This window comes from Mobula hypostoma, chromosome 5 (genome assembly GCF_963921235.1).
Source record: "Mobula hypostoma chromosome 5, sMobHyp1.1, whole genome shotgun sequence".
Taxonomy (NCBI): Eukaryota; Metazoa; Chordata; class Chondrichthyes; order Myliobatiformes; family Myliobatidae; genus Mobula; species Mobula hypostoma.
The window spans coordinates 28,159,330-28,179,308 of NC_086101.1; the positions used below are offsets into that span (position 1 = coordinate 28,159,330).

General features: G+C 46.3%; 1 protein-coding gene across 1 annotated transcript in view; it reads right to left on the reverse strand.

The window, feature by feature from the left end:
* LOC134346713 (complement C4-like) overlaps positions 1 to 19,979 on the reverse strand; it is a 148,187-nt gene extending 128,208 nt beyond the window's left edge. Inside the window, exons 1-7 of the mRNA XM_063048271.1 lie at positions 19,821 to 19,979; positions 15,157 to 15,349; positions 13,853 to 14,030; positions 12,312 to 12,382; positions 12,081 to 12,166; positions 5,851 to 5,933; positions 3,088 to 3,175 (exon numbers count right to left, since the gene is read on the reverse strand). Coding sequence (XP_062904341.1) covers positions 3,088 to 3,175; positions 5,851 to 5,933; positions 12,081 to 12,166; positions 12,312 to 12,382; positions 13,853 to 14,030; positions 15,157 to 15,349; positions 19,821 to 19,897 — 776 coding nt within the window. The 5' untranslated portion in view covers positions 19,898 to 19,979. The remainder of the gene's footprint in view (positions 1 to 3,087; positions 3,176 to 5,850; positions 5,934 to 12,080; positions 12,167 to 12,311; positions 12,383 to 13,852; positions 14,031 to 15,156; positions 15,350 to 19,820) is intronic.

Sequence of the window (19,979 nt, forward strand, 5' to 3'; positions counted from 1 at the left end):
GATCCAGCACCAACTGGATTTTCCCAGTCTACAACATATTGAAACCCCCCCCCCCTTGATTATCACAACATTGCCCTTTTATCTGTCTTTTCTATCTCCCATTGTAATCTGTAGCTCACATCCTGGCTACTGTTTAGAGGGCTACATATGACTTCCATCAGGGTCTTTTTACCCTTGCAGTTTCTTAACTCTATCCACAAGGATTCTACGTCTTCTAATCCTATGTCACCTCATTCCAAGGAATTGATTTCATTTTTAACCAATAGAGCCACCCCCCACCCATCCTTTCAATACAATGTGTATCCTTAGATGTTAAGCTCCCAACCATGATCTTCTTTCAGCCATGAGTCGGAGATAGATGCCCACAACATCATACAATCTCTAACTACGCCACAAGATCATCTATCTTATTCCGTATAATGCATGCATACAAATATAATAACTCTAGTCCTGTATTCGTAACCCTTTTTGATTTCTGCCCACTGTTAAAATTGAAGTCATCCCACTGAATACAATTTTGCCCTATCATCCATCCTCACAGCCTCACTACACACTGCATCCAGTTGAATACCAAATGCCCCATCCTCAGCCCTAACACTCCCGGTTCTCATTCCTCTGGCAAATTAGTTTAAACCCTCCCAACAGCTCCAACAAACCTGCCTGCAAGGATGTTGGCTCCCCTCGGGTTCAGCAGTAAACCATCCCTTTTGTAGGGGTCAAACCTTTCCCAGAAGAGATCCCAATGATCTATAAATCTGAAACTCTTCCCCCTGCACTAATTCCTCAGCCACACATTCATCTGCCAGGTCAATGGCACATGGCACAGGCAGCAATCTGAGAATACCATCCTGACGATCCTGCTTTTCAGCTTTCTACCTAACTCCTTATATTCTCACTTCAGGAACACCTTCCTTTTCCAACCTATGTCGTAGTATCAATCTATATCTTATCTACCACCACTTTCTGATGTTCTTCCTCCTCACTTTGAATGCCGTGCCTTAGCCCCCTGCTCTACTCGCTTTACACCTATGACTGTGTGGCCATATACAAGTTTGCTGATGACACCACTGTTGTGGGCCAGATCAAAGGTGGTGATGAATCAGCATGTAGGAGAGAGATTGAGAATCTGTCTGAGTGATAATAACAGCAACAACCTCCAATAACAACCCCTCACTCAATAGCAGCAAGACCCAGGAACTGATTATAGACTTCAGGAGAGGCAAACCAAAGGATCAGATGTGGAGAGGGTTAGCAACTTTAAATTCTTAGGTGTTATTATTTCAGTGGACCTGTACTGGGCACAGCACACAAGTGCAATTGTAAAGAAACCACAGGAGTGCTCTACTTCTTTAGGAGTTTCCAGAGATTCAGCATGACATCTAAAGTGGAGCAAAGTTAAGATGGCGCTAAACGGCGACTGCTTTGCTTACATCTTTGGAAACAGCTCTATTTCCACCTTCAATATCTTTATTTTTTTCCTTTCAGGGTTCTATTGAAGACCCTGACCTGGAGCTACGCGCTGATTTTGGTTCTTTGCAGGAATGGGACCCGGTCTCGGGGTTTCAGGATTGGCCGTTGTTCGGCACGCCAAGGGTTGGGCCTGAGAGTCCAGCTCGGATTCGGAAGCCTAAGATCTTGGGGCTCTGGAGACGGGCAGATTAAGGGTCGGTGTCACAGCAAGAGACCCGTGCGTTGTCGGGGGAGTCAGAAAATCTACCGCTGTGTGCCTGAAGAGCCGGGATCCCTCAGATCTTCAGACACAGAGCTTGAGAAAAGCGACATACAGACTTTTAACATCACAAACCAGCGAGTTGTTTGTTATGTCTGCCCACTCGCTGGGAAAAACAGAGACACCTCCTTCTCCCTTATTAGGGAGAGAGCCTGTGGTATGTCGAATGTCGGGAGAAACGCAAAGTCTTTGGAGTAACTACAAGTCTGTGTCTTTGCTATTGCTTTGCTCACGCTTGAGTGCCCAGTGGCAGTGCCAATGCTTTTTTTTGCCGGTGGGGAGAGGGATATTGTTGCTTACTGCCGCTTCCATGCAGGGGGGTGGAGCTGGGCCGGCTTTGGGGTTCTTATGTTTAACTGTCATCCATCTTTTGGGGCACTTCTTGCTTTCGGGGACGTTTGTGAAGATGAAGTGTTTCAGGATGTATATTGTATAAATTTCTCTGACATTAAATTGGACCTTTGGACCTTTGAACTTTAACAGACTGGTGTGTAGTAGAGTATATATTGACTGGCTGCTTTGCAGTCTGCACTGGAAACACCGTGACTTTGAATGGAAAATCCTACAAAAACTAGTGGATTTGGCCCTGTACATTACGAGTAAAGCCTCTCGACCATAGGAAAGGAAATAGGAAAGCAGCACCCATCATCAGGGATCCCCACCACCCAGGTCAGGCTCTCTTCTCACTGCTGCCATCAGGTAGAAGGTACAAGAGCCTCAGGACTCACATCACCAGGTTCAAGAACAGTTACCACCCCTCAACCACCAGGCTCTTGAACAAAAAGGGATAACTACATTCAACTTCACTTGTCCCATCACTGAAATGTTCCCACAACCAACGGTCTCACTTTCAATGACTCCTTATCTCATCATCTCCTGTTCTCGTTATTTATTGCCTTATATTTGCATTTCCACAGTTTGTTGTCTTCTGTACTCTAGATGAAATTTCATTGATCCTAATATAGTTACTATTCTATAGATTTACTGAGCATAACCACAAGAAAATGAACCACAGGATGTGTGGATGGTGGCATATGTACTTTGTTAATAAAATTTACTTTGAACTTTGTACTTATTATTGAGGGGAATGGCCACAAGGGTGGTCTGCACTGGCTGCCTGTTACCTCTCCCTCTCCTGACAGTCACCCAGATACCTGCCCTCTGCAACTCCCTATCCATCGCCACCTCATTTTCCAATATGAGCTGAAGGTCATCCAGCTGCAGCTCCAGTTCCTTAACGCAGTCTCTAAGGAGCTGCAGTTGGATGCACTTCTTGCAGATGTAGTTATCAGGGAGACTGGAGATCCCATATCTCACACAAAGAACATACACCACCTCTGGACCCATTTCACACTTACTTTGCCGTGATTCTGAATTCAAATCTCTCCCTTGTCACAAGATAGAACATTTCATTCGCCTGGACCTTGACATCGAACCTGGGGAGAACTACAAGAGAAACATGGTTACATTTCAACCAATAAATGGCATGCAAGAAAATCATCTGCTATGCATGCAAAGCCTATCGTCATCACTATCATCCTCTCAGTACTAATCAACAAGCTTCGAAACCTGGGCCTCTGTATCTCCCTTTGCAACTGGATCTTCATCCTCCACATCAGGAGATTACAGTCAACACAGATCAGGAACCACATCTCCTCCTTGCTGACAATCAACTCAGGGGCACCTAAAGAATGCGTGCTTAGCATGCTGCACTACTCTGTCTACACTCGTGACTGTATGGCAAGGCATAGTGCAAACACCATCAGCGGTGACACAACTGTTATTGGCAGAGTCTCTGGTGGTGACGAGGAGGCATACAGGAATAAGGCGGATTGGCCGGATGAGTGCTGTCACAACATTTATCATCTTATCTTCCATACACTGATATAACACTACAAAATAGTCCCTTATCTTGCTGTCTGTTTGGTTTTGGCCTCCGCAAATATTTGCCAGTGTTGCAAACTTACTTACATACTGGCCATCTAACCCCAACCCTACATTTGTGTCACTCACAAGTACAGAAGGATTTTTCATTACTGTTTCTGTAACAAAATTGTTTTGCCAATCAGGGTTGTTAGCCCTGAACTCAACCCCTGTACCTGGAGGACCAGGGGTTCACTCTTATTCTGACTTCTACCCTTTGACCTGTTTGGCATGAGTGACCCTACCAAGAGACAAAGCATAAAGCCCCAACTCCAGACAACATCGCTCTCCAGGTCATTGAGGCACGCAAGCCCCCAAACACTACGACAAGGTCGTGGTCCTCCTGGAGGCCAGAGTAGCAAAGGATTCGTCTTATCATTATTGGTTCCGTCCATCTTGGTTAGAGTTGAAGAAATTGCCAAACAACTGTAATATTTTGCTTAGAATCACCTTGCTCAGGTTTGGGAAGGGAAAAGGAAGAGGAAGAGTGGTACAGTGGTGCAGTGGGTAGAGCAGCTGCCTCACGGCTCCAGAGACCCAGGTTCGATCCCAGCTCCCGGCACTGTCGACGTGTGGGGTTTGCACATTCTCCACGTGACTGTGTGGATTTCCCCGGTATCCTCCCACAGCATAAAAAAGGTGTGACAGACTGGTAATGTAATGCTGTCAGAGTTACAGAGAGATACAGCATGAAAACAGGCCCTTTAGACCATCAAGTCCAGGCTGACATCAATCCACCCATTTACACGTCTTCCATTTTTATTCTCCCCACATTGACTCCCCCCGCCCAACCGCCAAATTCCATCACTCAGCAATATACGGGGGTGAATTTAGAGCAATAATTAACCTACCAACCCACATGTCTTTGAGAGGTGGAGAAGAAACTGGACCAAGTGGGGGAAAGTGGTGTCCAGAGCCAGGAGGCAGCAGTTCCAGCTGCTATCCACAGACTTTTCCTTCTTTCCACAACAAAGATGTGGAAGGTCCCTTCACCAGAAAGAACCGGAGACCCAGGGTGGCCCTCCCCTTCAGACTTCCTCAAGAGGCCAAAGAGATTCGGCATGCCCCGATTAGCCCTGAGCAGCTCTTACAGATGCACCATAGAAAGCATCGTTCCTGGGTGCATCACTGCTTGGTATGACAACTGCTCTGCCCATCACCACAAGAAACTGCAGAGTCGTGTGCTCGGTTCAGCACGTCACAGAAACCAGCTTCTCCTCCATGGGTCCTGCCCACAACTCTTACCGCCTCAGCAAAACAGCCACCACAACGAAGGACCCCACCCACCCTGGTCATTCTCATTTCTTCCATTTTCCACCAGGCAAAAGCCTGAAAGAACACACGAACAACCTCAAGAATGGCTCCTATCCTGCCGTTATAACACTATGAAATGTCTCTTAGTGTAATAAGGTGGAATCTTGAGCTCTCAGCCTTGCTCATCATAGTCCTTGTACCTTATTGTCCATCTTGCAATTTCTCAGGTACACATGTACACCTGCTTACTAATGCAAATATCTAATCAGCCAATCATGTGGCAGCAACACAATGTATAAAAGCATGCAGACATGTTAAGAGCTTCGGCTGTTGTCCAGACCACACATCAGAATGGGCAAGAAAATTGATCATTGTGATTGTTGGTGCCAGATGAGGTGATTTGAGCATCTCAGAAACTGCTAATCTCCTGGGATTTTCAGGCATAACAATCTTTAGAGTTTAAAGAGAATGGTGTAGAAACAAAAAACATCCAGTTCTGAGAGTGAAAACACCTTGTTGGTGAGGGAGGTCAGATGAGAATAGCCAGACCAGTTTAAGCTGATAGGAAGGCGACAGTAGCTCAAATAACTACACACTACAATATTGGAACATCTCTGAATGCACAACATTGAGCTGGTTGGGCTCCAGTAGACGACCACAAACATACACTGAGTGAGCACTGTTTTAGGCAAAGGAGGTATCCAATAAAGTGGCTGCTGAGTATATATTCTGCATAGGTGCATTGCTTTCCCTTTGTGTGACTTCAGTGCACTGATGTGCTAGAATGATCTGCATGAAGAGCAGGCAACAGAAAGGTTATTTCATTGCACCTCATTACTATGACAGTAATAAACAAGTTTGCTTCTCATGGCATTGAGAATGAACAATGTTTCACGCTGCTTATTGAGCGAGCACGAACTGGCAGAGTCACACCAAGCACTCACCAAATTCCTTCACTTCAAACTGTGCCGTCACTTTGGACATGGGTGCATCCGCAAACTGGGCCTCAATTCGCCATGTTCCTGGTCTTGAAAGGAAGCAGACAGAGGAACATTGAGCAGAGGAGCTTACCTGCTAGCAAAACCCCACCGGGACGTTTGAGACATTGAGACAGACACGTAAATAGGCAAGGAACAGAAGGGTACGGTTGCAGTGCTGGGAAATGGGATTAATATAGACGAGCAAAATGTTTGACATGGATATGATGTGGCAAAGAGTTTTTAGCAGCAGAGCAGTTAGTATGTAATTTTGCAACAGCAGCCATCGGGGTTCGATTCCCAGAACTGCCTGGCAGGACTTTCTGCATTCTCCCCATGGCCATGCCGGCTTGCTGCAGTTCCTCCCACAATCCAAAGACGTGCGGTTATTTAGTGAGGTGTGGGAATGCTACGTTGGCACTGGAAGCCCGGCAACACTTGCTGGCTGCCCAGCACAATTCTCACTGACTCGAGGAGATTTGACGCAAAAAGTACACGTTTTTGTGACTCCTAACGGTGACTCCTTTGCCTGCATCTTCAGAAACAGCTCTCTTTCTATCTTTACTATCTCTATTTTCCCCTTTCAGGGTTCTTTTGAAGACTCTGACCCGAAGTTACACGCTGACTTTGGTTCTTTGCGAAAATTGGACCTGCTCTTGGTGTCTCACGACTGGCCGTTATTCAATGTACCAAGGGAGCGGCCTAGAAGATTAGCGTGTCTTCAGGGTTTTGGGATTACATGGCTCTGGAGGCAGGCAGACTCGAGGTCAGCGCCTCCGCAGGAATCTAGAGTGTCGTGCGAGCACACGGAAGATTGAAAGCAGCAAGCTGGCTGCTGGCTGTATGCCCAGAGACCCGAGTTCTTTCGGCATAGAGCTCAGAAAAAGTGACGCCACAGACTTTCAACATCGCAAATTAGCGAGTTGTTTGTTATGTCTCCCACCTTGCTGTGAAATGGGGACACCTCTTTCTCCCTTATTAGGGAGAGAGAGAGAGCCTGTGGTATGTCAAATACTAGGTGAAAGAGTAGCCTTTGGGATAAACTGATGCTTGGCTGCACGCTTGAGTGCTCGGTGGGGGGGGTGTGCTGATGTTTTTTTGCTGGTGGGGGAAGGGGGATCGTTGCTTTGCTGCTGCTTACGTGTGAAAGAGGGGAGTTGCGGGGGCCTTTGGGGTTCTAACATTTCACTGTCATTCATTGTTTGGGGCAGTCCTCTGTTTTTCTGGATGCTTGTGAAGAAAAAGAATTTCAGGATGTATGTCGTATACATTTCTCTGACATTAAATGTACCTTTGAAATCTTTCACTGTATGTTTTGATGTACATTTGACAAATAAAGCCAATCCTTTAATCCTGTACTCTACAGTTTCATAACTGTGAGGAGGCACAGCTGACCGCCACACCCCTAGATGCTGTATGTCCGATGCTGTCTAAGTGGTGTTTGCAAGTTCTCCCTGGGGTTTCATGGCTCTCCTCCCACATCCCAAAGACGTGCCATTCTGTTGGTTAACTGGCAGTTGCAAACTGCCTATTGTGTGTGGCTAAGTGGGGGATGATAAGTTGTCGGAGATGGAATAACGAACAATCTGCTGGAGGAACTCAGCTGGTCAGGCAGCATCTGTGGGGTGGGGTGGGGGAGCCACTGTCGATGGTTTGGGTCAAGAACTGCATCAGGATCGGGCGGGAAGAAGGGAGATCGCAGTATGAAGAAGAGAGGGTGTGGTGAGACAGGAGCCCGAGGTGGTTGGTCGACTGAGGAGGGCGGAGGGGTGAAAGGGGACCAGCAGATTGAGACAGGTAGCGGGGGTGGTGATGCCACGTCAGGAGACAGAGGCAGCTGGGTGATAGATGAAGACAGATAGAGAAAAGATGGTGAATGTTGGAGATAGCAGGAATACAAAGGGCTACCAGTGCTGCACTCAAAGAAGTGAACGAAGTGACAATGGGGTGTATGGCAGGTGGAACCAGAAAGGTGAGGGTGGGAGCAGCAGGGGGGAGGGAGGAGGAGGGAGAGGATGAAATGTGAGGGTAGAGGGTGGATAAAACCGGGAGAAGGAAAGAAGATTGGGGGCAGAGGGAACATCAACAATTGCTTCCCCAACTCCACACACAGGCTTTTTCCCCTCGGGTTGGTTAAGACTACAAGTAGAGGTCATGAATTCAGAGTGAAAGGTGAAAAATTTGAGGGAACATGAGGGAAAACCTCTTCACGCAGAGGGTGGAAAGAGCTGCCAGCACAAGAATTGCATGTGAGCTCAATTTCAACATTTAAGAGAAGTTTGGATAGGTACATGGATGGTAGTTATGGAGGGCTATGTTCCGTGTACAGATCCATAAGACATGGATGAGAATTAGGCCATTCAGCCCATCGAGTCCACTCTGCCATTTCATCATGGCTGGTTCTGGATCCTATTCAACCCCATGTACCTGCCCTCTCACCAAATCCCTTGATGCCCTGACCAATCAGGAATCTATCAACTCTCCACTTTAAATATACCCACGGACTTGGCCTCCACCGCAGTCTGTGGCAGAGCATTCCACAGATTCACCATTCTTTGGCTAAAAAAATTTCTCCTTACTTCTGTTCTAAAAGGTCACCCCTCAATTTTGAGGCTGTGCCCTCTTGTTCTAATATCCCTTCCAGGGAAAACATCCTCTCTATGTCTACCATATCCAGTCCTTTCAACATTCAGTAGGTTCCAATCAGATCCCCACACATTCTTCTAAATTCCAGTAGATACAGGCCCAAAGCTGCCAAACGTTCCTCATATGTTAACCCCTTCATTCTCAGAATCATCCTTGTGAACCTCCTCTGGATTCTCTCCAATGACAATACATTCTTTCTCAGATATGGGGCCCAAAACTGTTGACAATATTCTAAATGCGGCCTGACTAGTGTCTTATAAAGCCTCAGCATTATCTCCTTGCTTTTATATTCTAGTCCCCTTGAAATAAATGCCAACATTGCATTTGTCTTCTTTACCACAAACTCAACCTGTAAATTAACCTACTGGGAGTCTTGCTCCTCTGATGTTTGAATTTTCTCCCCATTTAGATAATGGTCTGCACTATTGTTCCTTTTACTAAAATGCATTATCATACACTTCCCAACATTGTATTCCACCTGCCACATTTTTACCCATTCTTTCAATTTGTCTAAGTCCTGCTGCAACCGCATTACCTCCTCAGCACTTCCTACCCTTCCACCTATGTTCATATCATCCGCAACCTTTGCCACAAAGCCATCAATTCCACAATCTAAATCATTAACAAACAATGTGAAAAGTAGCGGTTTCAATACTGACCCCTGAGGAACACCGCTAGTCACTGGCAGCCAACCAGAAAAGGGCTCCTTTATTCCCACTTGCTGCCTCCTGCCTGTCAGCCATTCCTCTATCCATGCCAGTATCTTTCCTGTAACACCGTAGGATTTGATCTTGTTAAGCAGCTTCATGTGAGGCACCTTAGCAAATGCCTTCTGAAAATCTAAGTAAATTACGTCCACTACCTTTCCTTTGTCCACCCTGCTTGTTACTTCCTCGAAGAATTTTACAGATTTGCCAAGCAACATTTCCCTTTGCAGAAACCATGCAGACTATGACAATTTATCAATAGTCTCCAAATATCCTGAAACCTCATCCTTAATAATGGACTCCAACACTTTCTCAACCACAGAGGTTATGCTAACTGGTCTAAACTTTCTTCTCTTTTATGTTCGTAATTTTCCTGTCCTCCAGGACCATGCCATAATCAAGTAATTCTTGAAAGATCATGACCAATGCATGTGTTATTTCTTCAGCAACCTCTCTCAGGACTCTGGGATGCAGTGCATCTGATCCAAGTGACTTATCCACCTTAAGACCTTTCAGTTTGCCTAGCAGTTTTTCCCTTGTAATAGCAATCCTCACCTCTGCTCCCTGACACTCACAGACCTCTGGCACACTGCTAGTGTCTTCCACAGTAAAGACTGAAGCAAAGTACTTAATAAGTTAATTTGTCATTTCTTTGCCCACATTACTACCTCACCAGCATCATTTTCCAGTGGTCCAGCATCAACTCTCACCTCCCTTTTACTATTTAAATAACTGAAAAAAGCTTTTAGCATCCTGCTTTATATTATTGGCTGGTTTGCTCTCATATTCCATCTTTTACGTTCTTATAGCTTTTTAGTTGCCTTTTGTTGGATTTTAAGTTTCCCAATCCTCCACCTTCCCACTCACTTTTGCTACCCCATATGCCCTTTCCTTGGCCTTTATGCAGTCCATAACTTCCCGGTTGCCTACCCTTGCCATTTGAGAATTTCTTCTCCTGTGGGACATATCTATCCTGCACTTTGTGAACTATTCCCAGAAACTTCAGGCACCTCTGCTCTGCTGTCATCCCTGCCAGTATCGCCCTCCAATCCACCTGGGCAAGCTCCTCTCTCATGCCTCTGTAATTCCCTTTATTCCATCGCAATACTGACGCATGTGACTTATGCTTCTCCCTCTCAAATTGCAGTATGAATTCAATCATATTATGATCACTGCCTCCTAAGGGTTCCTTTATGTTATGCTGACTAATAAAATCTGGGTTATTATACAACACCCAATCTAAGATAGCCTTTCTCTAGTAGGCTGGAGCACAAGCTGCTCTGAAAAGCCATCCTGTAGGCATCTGACAGGTCGATGTGAGTAGGCAGTTTAAATGGTTCAACATGGACTGGATGGGATGAAGGATCTGTTTCTGTGCTGTGTTTCTCTATGACTGTGATATGCAGAGATAGTGCTCTGCCTGCTCGTCCCTCTGGAATTTGTTATCCTTCGACTCTCAGTCGTGGACTGAGCCTTTGCTTTTCGGACAGGGGCAGCTTTCCCCATGGAGAACCTTGGTGCTTTGTTTTCCCCAGCTACAGGAAGAGGACATCGCGAATAATATCCTCATTATACTGAGGGAGTGCCACACTATGGGAAGGGCAGTATGTGAAAGTGTCACACTGTGTGGGAGGGGTTGCTGAGGAAGTGCTGTACTCGAGGGGGGCAGTCTGAGAGAGCGCCAGATTGTGGGAGCAACAGTGCTGAGGGAGGTGTGGCACTGAGGGGGGGGGGTCACTGTGTGAGGACAGTACGAAGGGAGAGTGGGAGAGTCACACTGAGGGAGGGGCAGCACTGAAGGAGAGTTACACTGAGGGAGGGGCAGTACTGAGGGAGGGTCACACTGTGTGGGGACAGTGCTAAAGGAGAGTGGGACAGTCACACTGATGGAGGGGCAGTACTGTGGGATGGGCAGCACTGAAGGAGAGTCACACTGAGGGAGGGGCAGTACTGAGGGAGGGTCACACTGTGGGAGGGGCAGCACTGAGGGGGGTCACACTGTGTGGGGACAGTGCTAAGGGAGAGTGGGACAGTCACACTGAGGGAGGGGCAGTACTGTGGGAGGGGCAGCACTGAAGGAGAGTCACACTGAGGGAGGGGCAGTACTGAGGGAGGGTCACACTGTGTGGGGACAGTGCTAAGGGAGAGTGGGGCAGTACTGAGGGAGGGTCACACTGTGTGGGGACAGTGCTAAAGGAGAGTGGGACAGTCACACTGATGGAGGGGCAGTACTGAAGGAGAGTCACACTGAGGGAGGGGCAGTACTGAGGGAGGGTCACACTGTGGGAGGGGCAGCACTGAGGGGGGTCACACTGTGTGGGGACAGTGCTAAGGGAGAGTGGGACAGTCACACTGAGGGAGGGGCAGTACTGTGGGAGGGGCAGCACTGAGGGAGAGTCACACTGAGGGAGGGGCAGTACTGAGGGAGGGTCACACTGTGTGGGGACAGTGCTAAGGGAGAGTGGGACAGTCACACTGACGGAGGGGCAGTACTGGGGGGGTCACACTGTGTGGGGATGGTACGAAGGGAGAGTGGGACAGTCACACTGAGGGAGGGGCAGTACTGAGGGAGGGTCACACTGAGGGGGGATCGCACTGTGTGGGGACAGTACGAAGGGAGAGTGGGAGAGTCACACTGAGGAAGGGGCAGTACTGAGGGGGGTCACTGTGGGAGGGGGCAGTATTCAGGGGAAAGCACATTGTAGGAGGGACGTTATTGAAGGAGTGTCACTGTAGGAGGGGTAGTGATGAAGGAGTGTCTCACTGTGGGAGGGGTGGCTGTGTCTATATGCTAAATACTGAATGCTTCATGCGGGCAGAGTTACAGCCGCTTTGGCTACTTACTCCTCGTTATCCGGGATTTTGGTCTGATACTGCCTCAGTTTGTTGGACATCCACGCGACGGTCCTCAGCTCCATGCCTCTAGAGTTCTGGAACAGCACCAATCCAGAAGTGTTAAAGGAGGTATGTTACTCCAGCCACAGAAAATAATTTTTCCAGGTGCTCAAGCAAAGGAGGGTGAAATCGACCCCGGGCAGGGGCAGTCAGCAAAGTCAAGATTAACAGGCTACTCACATAGATAGAGACCTTCAGCGATTCATTCACTGGTCTCATGTAGTGATCCAGAGTAAAAATCCGGTACTGCACTGCAAAGGATTACACACACCAGTCAGGAATCCTTTCTAATTACTCCCTGCTTTTTAAAGTGTATCCTTCGCCTGTGGTATTAAACCTCAACCATTATTAGCTGTCAAAAACATATCTGGATTAAAAACATTGAGGGATGCTAGCTGAAATAAAACCGATAATCAGGCACCCTTTGGATGGCTGATGTTCCGAATGCTTGGATGTTAATAAATGCATACACCAATGATACTTTTAATTTACTCTTATTTTAAATGTTGCACTGTCGGATGATAAATTTTCCATTGAACGAGTTGAGTTTATAGGGAGAGCAGAAATGGGGTCTCCCTGGGTCTAAAGGGAGCAGAGGAACCATTTGCACAGAATTAAGCATATGGAATGTTCATGTACTCATGTGGTTACACTCACAATATCCAATAAAAACACACTTACTATACAGATACACACAATGTTTATAGTGTGAGAGAGAGTGAGAGAGAACGTGTACTAGTGAGTGTGAGAGAGAGTGTGAAAGAGAGAGTGCGAGAGAGAAAGAGAAAGCATGAGAGAAAGAGAGAGCACGAGAAAGAGCGTGAGAGAGAGAGAGTGAGAGAGAGAGCACAAAAGAGAGCGTGAGAGAGTGAGAGAGTGAGAGTGTGAATGAGAGAGAGAGTGAGAGAGAGTGTGAGTGTGAGAGTGAGTGAGAGAATGAGACAGTGAGTGAGAGAGAGAGAGTGAGAGAGAGTGTGAGAGTGTGTATGAGACAGAGTGTGTGAGAGTGAGAGAATGTGTGAGGTAGTGTGTGTGTGTCAGCATATGTTCGTGGGTTAGTGTGTGTCTAGTATGGCTTTAAGAGTTAGTATGTATGTGGGTTAATGCATGTGCATGTGTTAGTACATGTGTGTACACAGAGCAAGCATGTGTGTGTGTGTGTGTGTGTGTGTGTGTGCGCATATGAGTCTGTGTGTGTGTGTGCGTATGAGTCTGTGTGTGTGTGTGTATGCGTATGAGTCTGTGTGTGTGTATGAGTTTGTGTGTGTGTATGAGTCTGTGTGCGTGTGAGTCTCTGTGTGTGTGTATGAGTGAGTGTGTGTGTGTGTGAGAGAGAGAGAGAGTCAGAGTGAGTGTGTGTGCACATTCATGCATGTCATTGCGTGAGTTCGTGCATGCAACTGTGTGCCTAAATTCTGCGCCCCCCCCCATCCCCATGTTCCTTAGACTCAGCCTGGAACCTATAGCTTTCCCCACCCTCACCGCAGGCTTGGACCTTCCCTCCAGCAGTGTGTGCAGTCACACCTACACCCAACAGACTCTAGGACTCAACAAGTGGGGAACATCCTGTCCATGGGCGGTCAGGCTCGGGGTCTGCCGCTGCCCTGTGGAAGATTCAGGTGTGGAGGAACCATTGCCCTCCTTCCAGGAGTCTGTGGGATTAGCATGCCCACCCACCCATGACAGGCTCCAAGTGAGACCTCCTGCATCACAGCACTCACCATCCTGGTTGGGGGTGTAAATGGGCTTGTCTGTTTGAATGAAGATATACCCCCTCTTACTGGACAGTTTGAGGGGCACCAACTTTCTCTGTGCAAAGAGCTTGCTCTCTGCTACCAGGTAGACATATTGCCTTCGCCGTCGCCATAGCCGTAGCTCTTTGATAGACTTCTGGGCCACCTGTTGGGGACAGAGAAGGGATGTGAGGTGGTGGCAAGGTGGGGTAGTAATCAGTTTAAACAAAGTCAAGATCAACAAGTTTGGCTGAATCACAGGGGTTTAAACCAGCTGGGTAAGTGGGCCAAGGAATGTTAGATGGACTTCAACTTGGATAAGTGCAAAGTCAAAACCCGATTGGACTCTCACAGTGAATGGCAGCAACCTCGGCTGAGTGGTAGAATTGAGAAATCCTGGAGTTCATGTATATGGTTCGATGAAAGTGAAGAAACAGGTAGACATGGTGGAAAGAATGCTTTTGGCATGCTGGCCTTCAGCATAAGGTGAAAACGGAAAGATTTAAGAGAGATTTGAAGCACAACTTTTTTTTTTACGTAGAAGGTGGTATGAAGGTGGAATGAGTTTCCAGAGGAAGCAGTTGCAGCAGGTACAATAACAACTTTTAAAAGATAGTTGGACAGATATAAAAAAAGTTTAGAAAGTTATGGATAAATGCAGACAAACAGAACTATCTTGAATGGGGCACCTTGGTTAGTATAGACAGCTGGGCCGAATGGCCTGCTTTCATGCCATGTGACTCTATTCATATTCCCAGCCATAGGCAAGTAGTCTATTGCCTTGTTGGTGTTCCAGGAGAGAATAAGGCTGAGGGAGTACAGTCGTCTGCCCAGATGCTGCCCGACCTCCTGAGTGTTCCCAGCACTTTTATTGAACATTCAATGACACAGGAGGGGTGAAACAGATGGAGGTGCAGCCTATGACTCCATGCACCTGCTATCCTGTTGCAAGTTTGTCATTGCACCTGTGCATACTGTACATCTACTTATGCATGTAACAATAATCTCGACTTTGACTTTGAATCAATGTAGCAGTGCATGAATGCACTTTGACAAAGTCATTTCCAGACATGCATCAGGAAATGAGAGTTAAAGACAAGTTTGTGTGCTTTTACTTACTTTTTCCTCACAGGAATTCTGACAGTGAGTTTTATGCCAAATCTTGAAATTTTGGGGTTGTGATTTCAGAGTTCTGGGAGGGCAAATTTCCATAACTAGAACAGGCATAACTAGTGGTGGGGGAGGGGGAGACAGATTGGGAGTAGCGAACCTTTCATTCATAAAATACTCACCGTTAGGGTCTTAACTTCACGATAACCATTTCCTGCATTCAGCGTAAAGTAGGTGACATCGGAACATCTCTTGTATCTGATGATGTCATAGCAATAAACCTGAAAATTGACAGGGCTCTCCGCACCATGTAACTGTAAGCTGATACTCTCTGGGACCCCAACGTGGATGATGCTCGGCACTGTAATCAGGTAGCTGGGTAAAACATTCAAGAGTTTTATTCCAGACCTACAGGCAAATAAGCTATACCTCTCAACTTGATTCAAGTTACAGGACAGTAAACAGGCTACATGACCAATAATACTCACTAGCCCCTCTACTTCGTCAGAAGGCTAACAAAATTCAGCATGTCCCCATTGACACTTAGTGACTGTTACAGATTCACCATGGAAAGCATCTGTACCCTTGTTAGAAAGGCTGCTTCTGTCCCGCAGGGATAATAGGTCTTGCAACCTCCCCATTCACAATCTCTGAGCTTCATTTTCAAATCTACCTTCTTTCTGCAATCATCTCTGGTGCCACAAGCCGACTGGATATCTGTGCTCCTCTACTTTTGGCCACACAAGCATCGCTTGGTTAATCAGGCCATTAATAGCAGCCAACTCTTCCCTGGGCATCCTTGTCTCTCTGTATCCCTTTAGGATACTGCAACAAATTGGTAGATTGGTTTATTATTGACACTGTACTGAGATACAGTGAAAAGCGTGTCTTGCATACAGACTGATTCATGGTAACAGTGTATTGAAGTAGTGCTAGGCAAAACAACAATGGAGTGCAGAATAAAGTTTTACAGTGCAGTGCAGGTAGACGGTCGGATCAAGGTCATAACGAGCTTGATTGTCAGATCAAGAACTCATCGTATCATACAAGGGCAACATTCAATAATCTTATAACTGCAGGATAAAAGAGGTCCTTAATTCTGAAGCAGCTAGAAGTGTTGACCGAGTCCAGGGAGTGGAGCCTAGTTTCCATTGTTCACAACTCTCTCCAGTTTCTTGAGCTGTTGTCATACAAAGCCGTCATGCATCCTGATAGTCCACTTTCTATGGCTCATCTTTAAAAATTGGTGAGGGTTGCCAGGGGCATGCCAAGTTTCTCTATCGTCCTGCGGAAGTAGAAGAGCTGGTGTGCTCTGTTGGCAATGCCATCACTCTTCCCTCTGAGCTGCATGGATGTGCAGCCACGCAGTAACTGAAATGCTCCCCAGCACATAGCCTTTATTGCCATGTAACTGGAATTTCTTTTATATAATGTTAAAATAATTGTGAAATACCTTGTAATTGTGTTAATGAATATAATCCATAACTTTTTTGTAAAATAAACATGCCACAACCTTTACTTTGAAACAGTTTAGAGCTTCAATATATTTACATTGTTAGTATTTCACATGAGAACATTGTTACAAATTGTAACAATAAATGCAGAATGGAAGTCGGTAGCTTACTGTTGATGAGCCACTGGCCTGCTGACTCAGCTCCTATTACAAACTACCATGAAAGCATTGCCTCAAAAATATCGCAGCAATATTTCAAATGTGTTGCTTCTGAGAAAGTTAAGACAGGTTCAGTTGAGACATTGACTGATATGTTGAACTACATGCTTAGAAACAAAGAATTTGAAGAACTTGTTGACATTGTTCAAAAATTTCAAACTTCTAGTTTGCGAATGAATTCAATCAAATGTAATTCCAGAAACAGACTAGGTGGAACATTTGGATAATCTAATGAGGATTAAGACATATCTTTCATCTGGATGTGAAATTAATCTGGACAGTGTTCTTTGGACAATGGATTTGCAATAAAGACAGACCAGGAAAAAAAAGTATACGAAATGTGAAAGATTTTCTGTTTTATTGTATTTCATTATAAGCTTCCATTAATAAATAAAATCAAAAGAATATGATTTTTCAGTTTTCATTCTGAACATTCATAGTATGCACATTACAAAAAAAAAATTAAATGGCCTGCAATTTTCAGGCCGCCTAAAAATTTCCTGCTCAGAGCAATGGTTGGTCCACGCAGCTGGTATGCCATCAGCGTATTTGGGTCAGGAAAGACTATTGACAATGTTCACTCCTAGGAACAATACCATCGACCTCAGCACCATTGATGTAAAGAAGCAGATGCACCATTCCGTTCCTGAAGTCAGTAAGCAGCTCTGTTGTTTAACCGACACCAAAGGAAAGGCTGTCAGAGGTCATGTCACTGGACTATCTCCTTCCTGTACTCTGCCTCATTCGATATATGGCCCGCTACGCGGTGTCATCTGCAAACTAGTGAATAGAGTTTGAGCAGACGAGGCTGAGAGCACAGGCTTGTGGGGGCACTAGTGTTGTGGATAACTGGATAAGCCTGCCTGTGTGGTGAAGTTTGTTTCAAACAGGGAATGGAGTTTCACAATAAGCAGCTGAATGGGCGGAGAGCATCAACGACCAGAGCTTCCGCTAAATAAACCCTCTGTTGACCCCGCCCTTTGTCCCAATAAATGCCAACGGCTCAAAGTGAGAGTATTAAACAGGGGTGGAATCTCAGGAGTACGAAAGCGCTGAAACACGCTGTCTGTTGTGCCTATCTGCGCGACAGGCCTCCCCCTGGTCACGGCAGGGTTTTCTCCCGCGAACTAGAAATGCCACAGCGAATCAAGTCCACCACACAGTTGATGCCCTGGGCCCCGCAGCAACCGGTGAAGCCACCCTACCGGTCTCCAGAACGTAGGTGAGGGTTGTGCAGAAATCGGGCGTTCGTTGCCTCCAGACTCGTAATCCCATTTACCTGCTTTGGCAACTGAACGAAAAGGATTTGTCCAGATGCCAACACAGATTCCACCCCCTCAGGCAGTGAGTTCCAGACCCCAACCATACAATTGATGAAAACAAAATCCCCGCTAAGATTCTTCCCTCTCATCTTAAATTAACACCGCTATCGCTTACGCGCAGGAGGCGGGGGGATTTCGGCGTTCTAACATTTAACTGGTGTTCATTCTTTGGGACGCTCCTCTGTCTTCGTGGATGGTTGCGAAGAAAAAGCATTTCAGGATGTGTACTGTATACATTTCTCTGACATTAAATTGTACCTTTGAAGCATCTTTCTCGAACACTTCCACATGGACAAAAAGTAAATATCTTTGGGCTGCCGGTGGTGGTGGAGGCGGAAACGATAGGGTCTTTTAAGAGGCTCCTGGATAGGTACATGGAGCTTAGAAAAATAGAGGGCTGTGGGTAAAGCCTAGGTGATTCTAAGGTAGGGACATGTTCGGCACAGCTTTGTGGGCCGAAGGGCCTGTAGTGTGCTGTAGGTTTTCCGTGTCTATCTACCGAACTATCCCGCTCATAATCTGACATCCATAGCCTCGGCCTCGGCCTCCTACTCTCCAGGGAAAACAAACCCGGCCTGTGCAATCTCTTCCCTTAACTTGAATAACAATACGAAGATAGCTTTGAGAGGCAGGTAGGGGTGAGGAAGCAAGGATGCGGGGAGGCTGCAGAATGTTTTTAGACAAATCAGGAGAATGGTCAATGCAGATTTTAGACAAATCAGGAGAATGGTCAGTGCAGTGGCAGATGGAATACCGCGCCGGGAAGTCACGCACTTTGGTAGAAGGAATAAAAACAGAGACATTTTTGAACCGGGAGAAAACACAAAAATCCGAGGTGCAAAGTGACATTCGTGCCGAGGACTAGAATATAAAGCAAGGATGTAGGCAACACAGACGCATTATAAGGCACTGATGAGGCCTCACTTGGAATATTGAGAACAGTTTTGGTCGCCTCATTCTAAAAAAACATGAACTTCGTTCCGTTGGAATTCAGAAGAACGAAAGGGGATCTTATTGAACCCCATTGAATGTTGGAAGATATAATGGATGTGGAGAGGATGTTTCCCGTGGTGGGGGTGTCTTGGACTAGAGGGCACAGCCTCAGAATAAAGGGGCGTCCATTTAGAACGGAGATAATCAGGAATTTCTTCAGACAGAGGGTGGTGAATCTGTGGAATTCGTTGCCACAGGCGGTTATGGAGGCGTATTTAAGGCGGAGGTTGACAGGTTAAGGGAAGCCACGATGAAATAGTGAAGAAATTCGATGGGCCGAATGACCTGATTCTACTCTTATGTTCTATGATTTAATTCTTCAATCTAGGCAATATCCTGGTAAATTTCGTCTGCATTCACTCCAGCGCAACCACTTCCTTCCTACTGCACGATGACCGTAACTGCACATAGCACTGCAAGTGAGGTGGGGTCATCCCTCATTCACTTCACTCGACAATTCAGAACATGGTGTAACTTATCCCTGTTGTTGCGGAAATGGCGAGAACCGCGCAAACACCGGCGAGCATTCCAGAGGGTAACCTCGGACTCGATGGGCTAATGGTCCCGTCCCTGAGCTGGCAAATACAAACCCCGAGAGGGATTGGCTCGTCGTCAATAGAGGCAGCAGGGCGCTGCTGTTCCGTTTAACGCGGAATCAAACCATTGCCGCATTCCATTGTGTTGCCCAAGGACAGAAATCCGTAGAAAAGTTTCTATGTTCGATTACGGAATGGATCTCCGTGGTTTAGCTAAACATATTTTGCCACCACTTGGGCAAATGCACTTAGAAAACTTACTCCAAACAAACTACGAAACACTACCCAGAGATTCAGAATGACTACTGATCTCTCATACTCACGAAGGTGTTTGCTCGGTCACTGGGATAAGGCAAAACAGCAGAGGTAGCAACATTCTCAGTTGTTGAAGAAAAGCCATACTGGGACAGAGAGATCAACAGCACATCGCCTGGGTACCTGTTGAAGTCTCAGACTCGCTCCTACATATCAATCAACAGTTA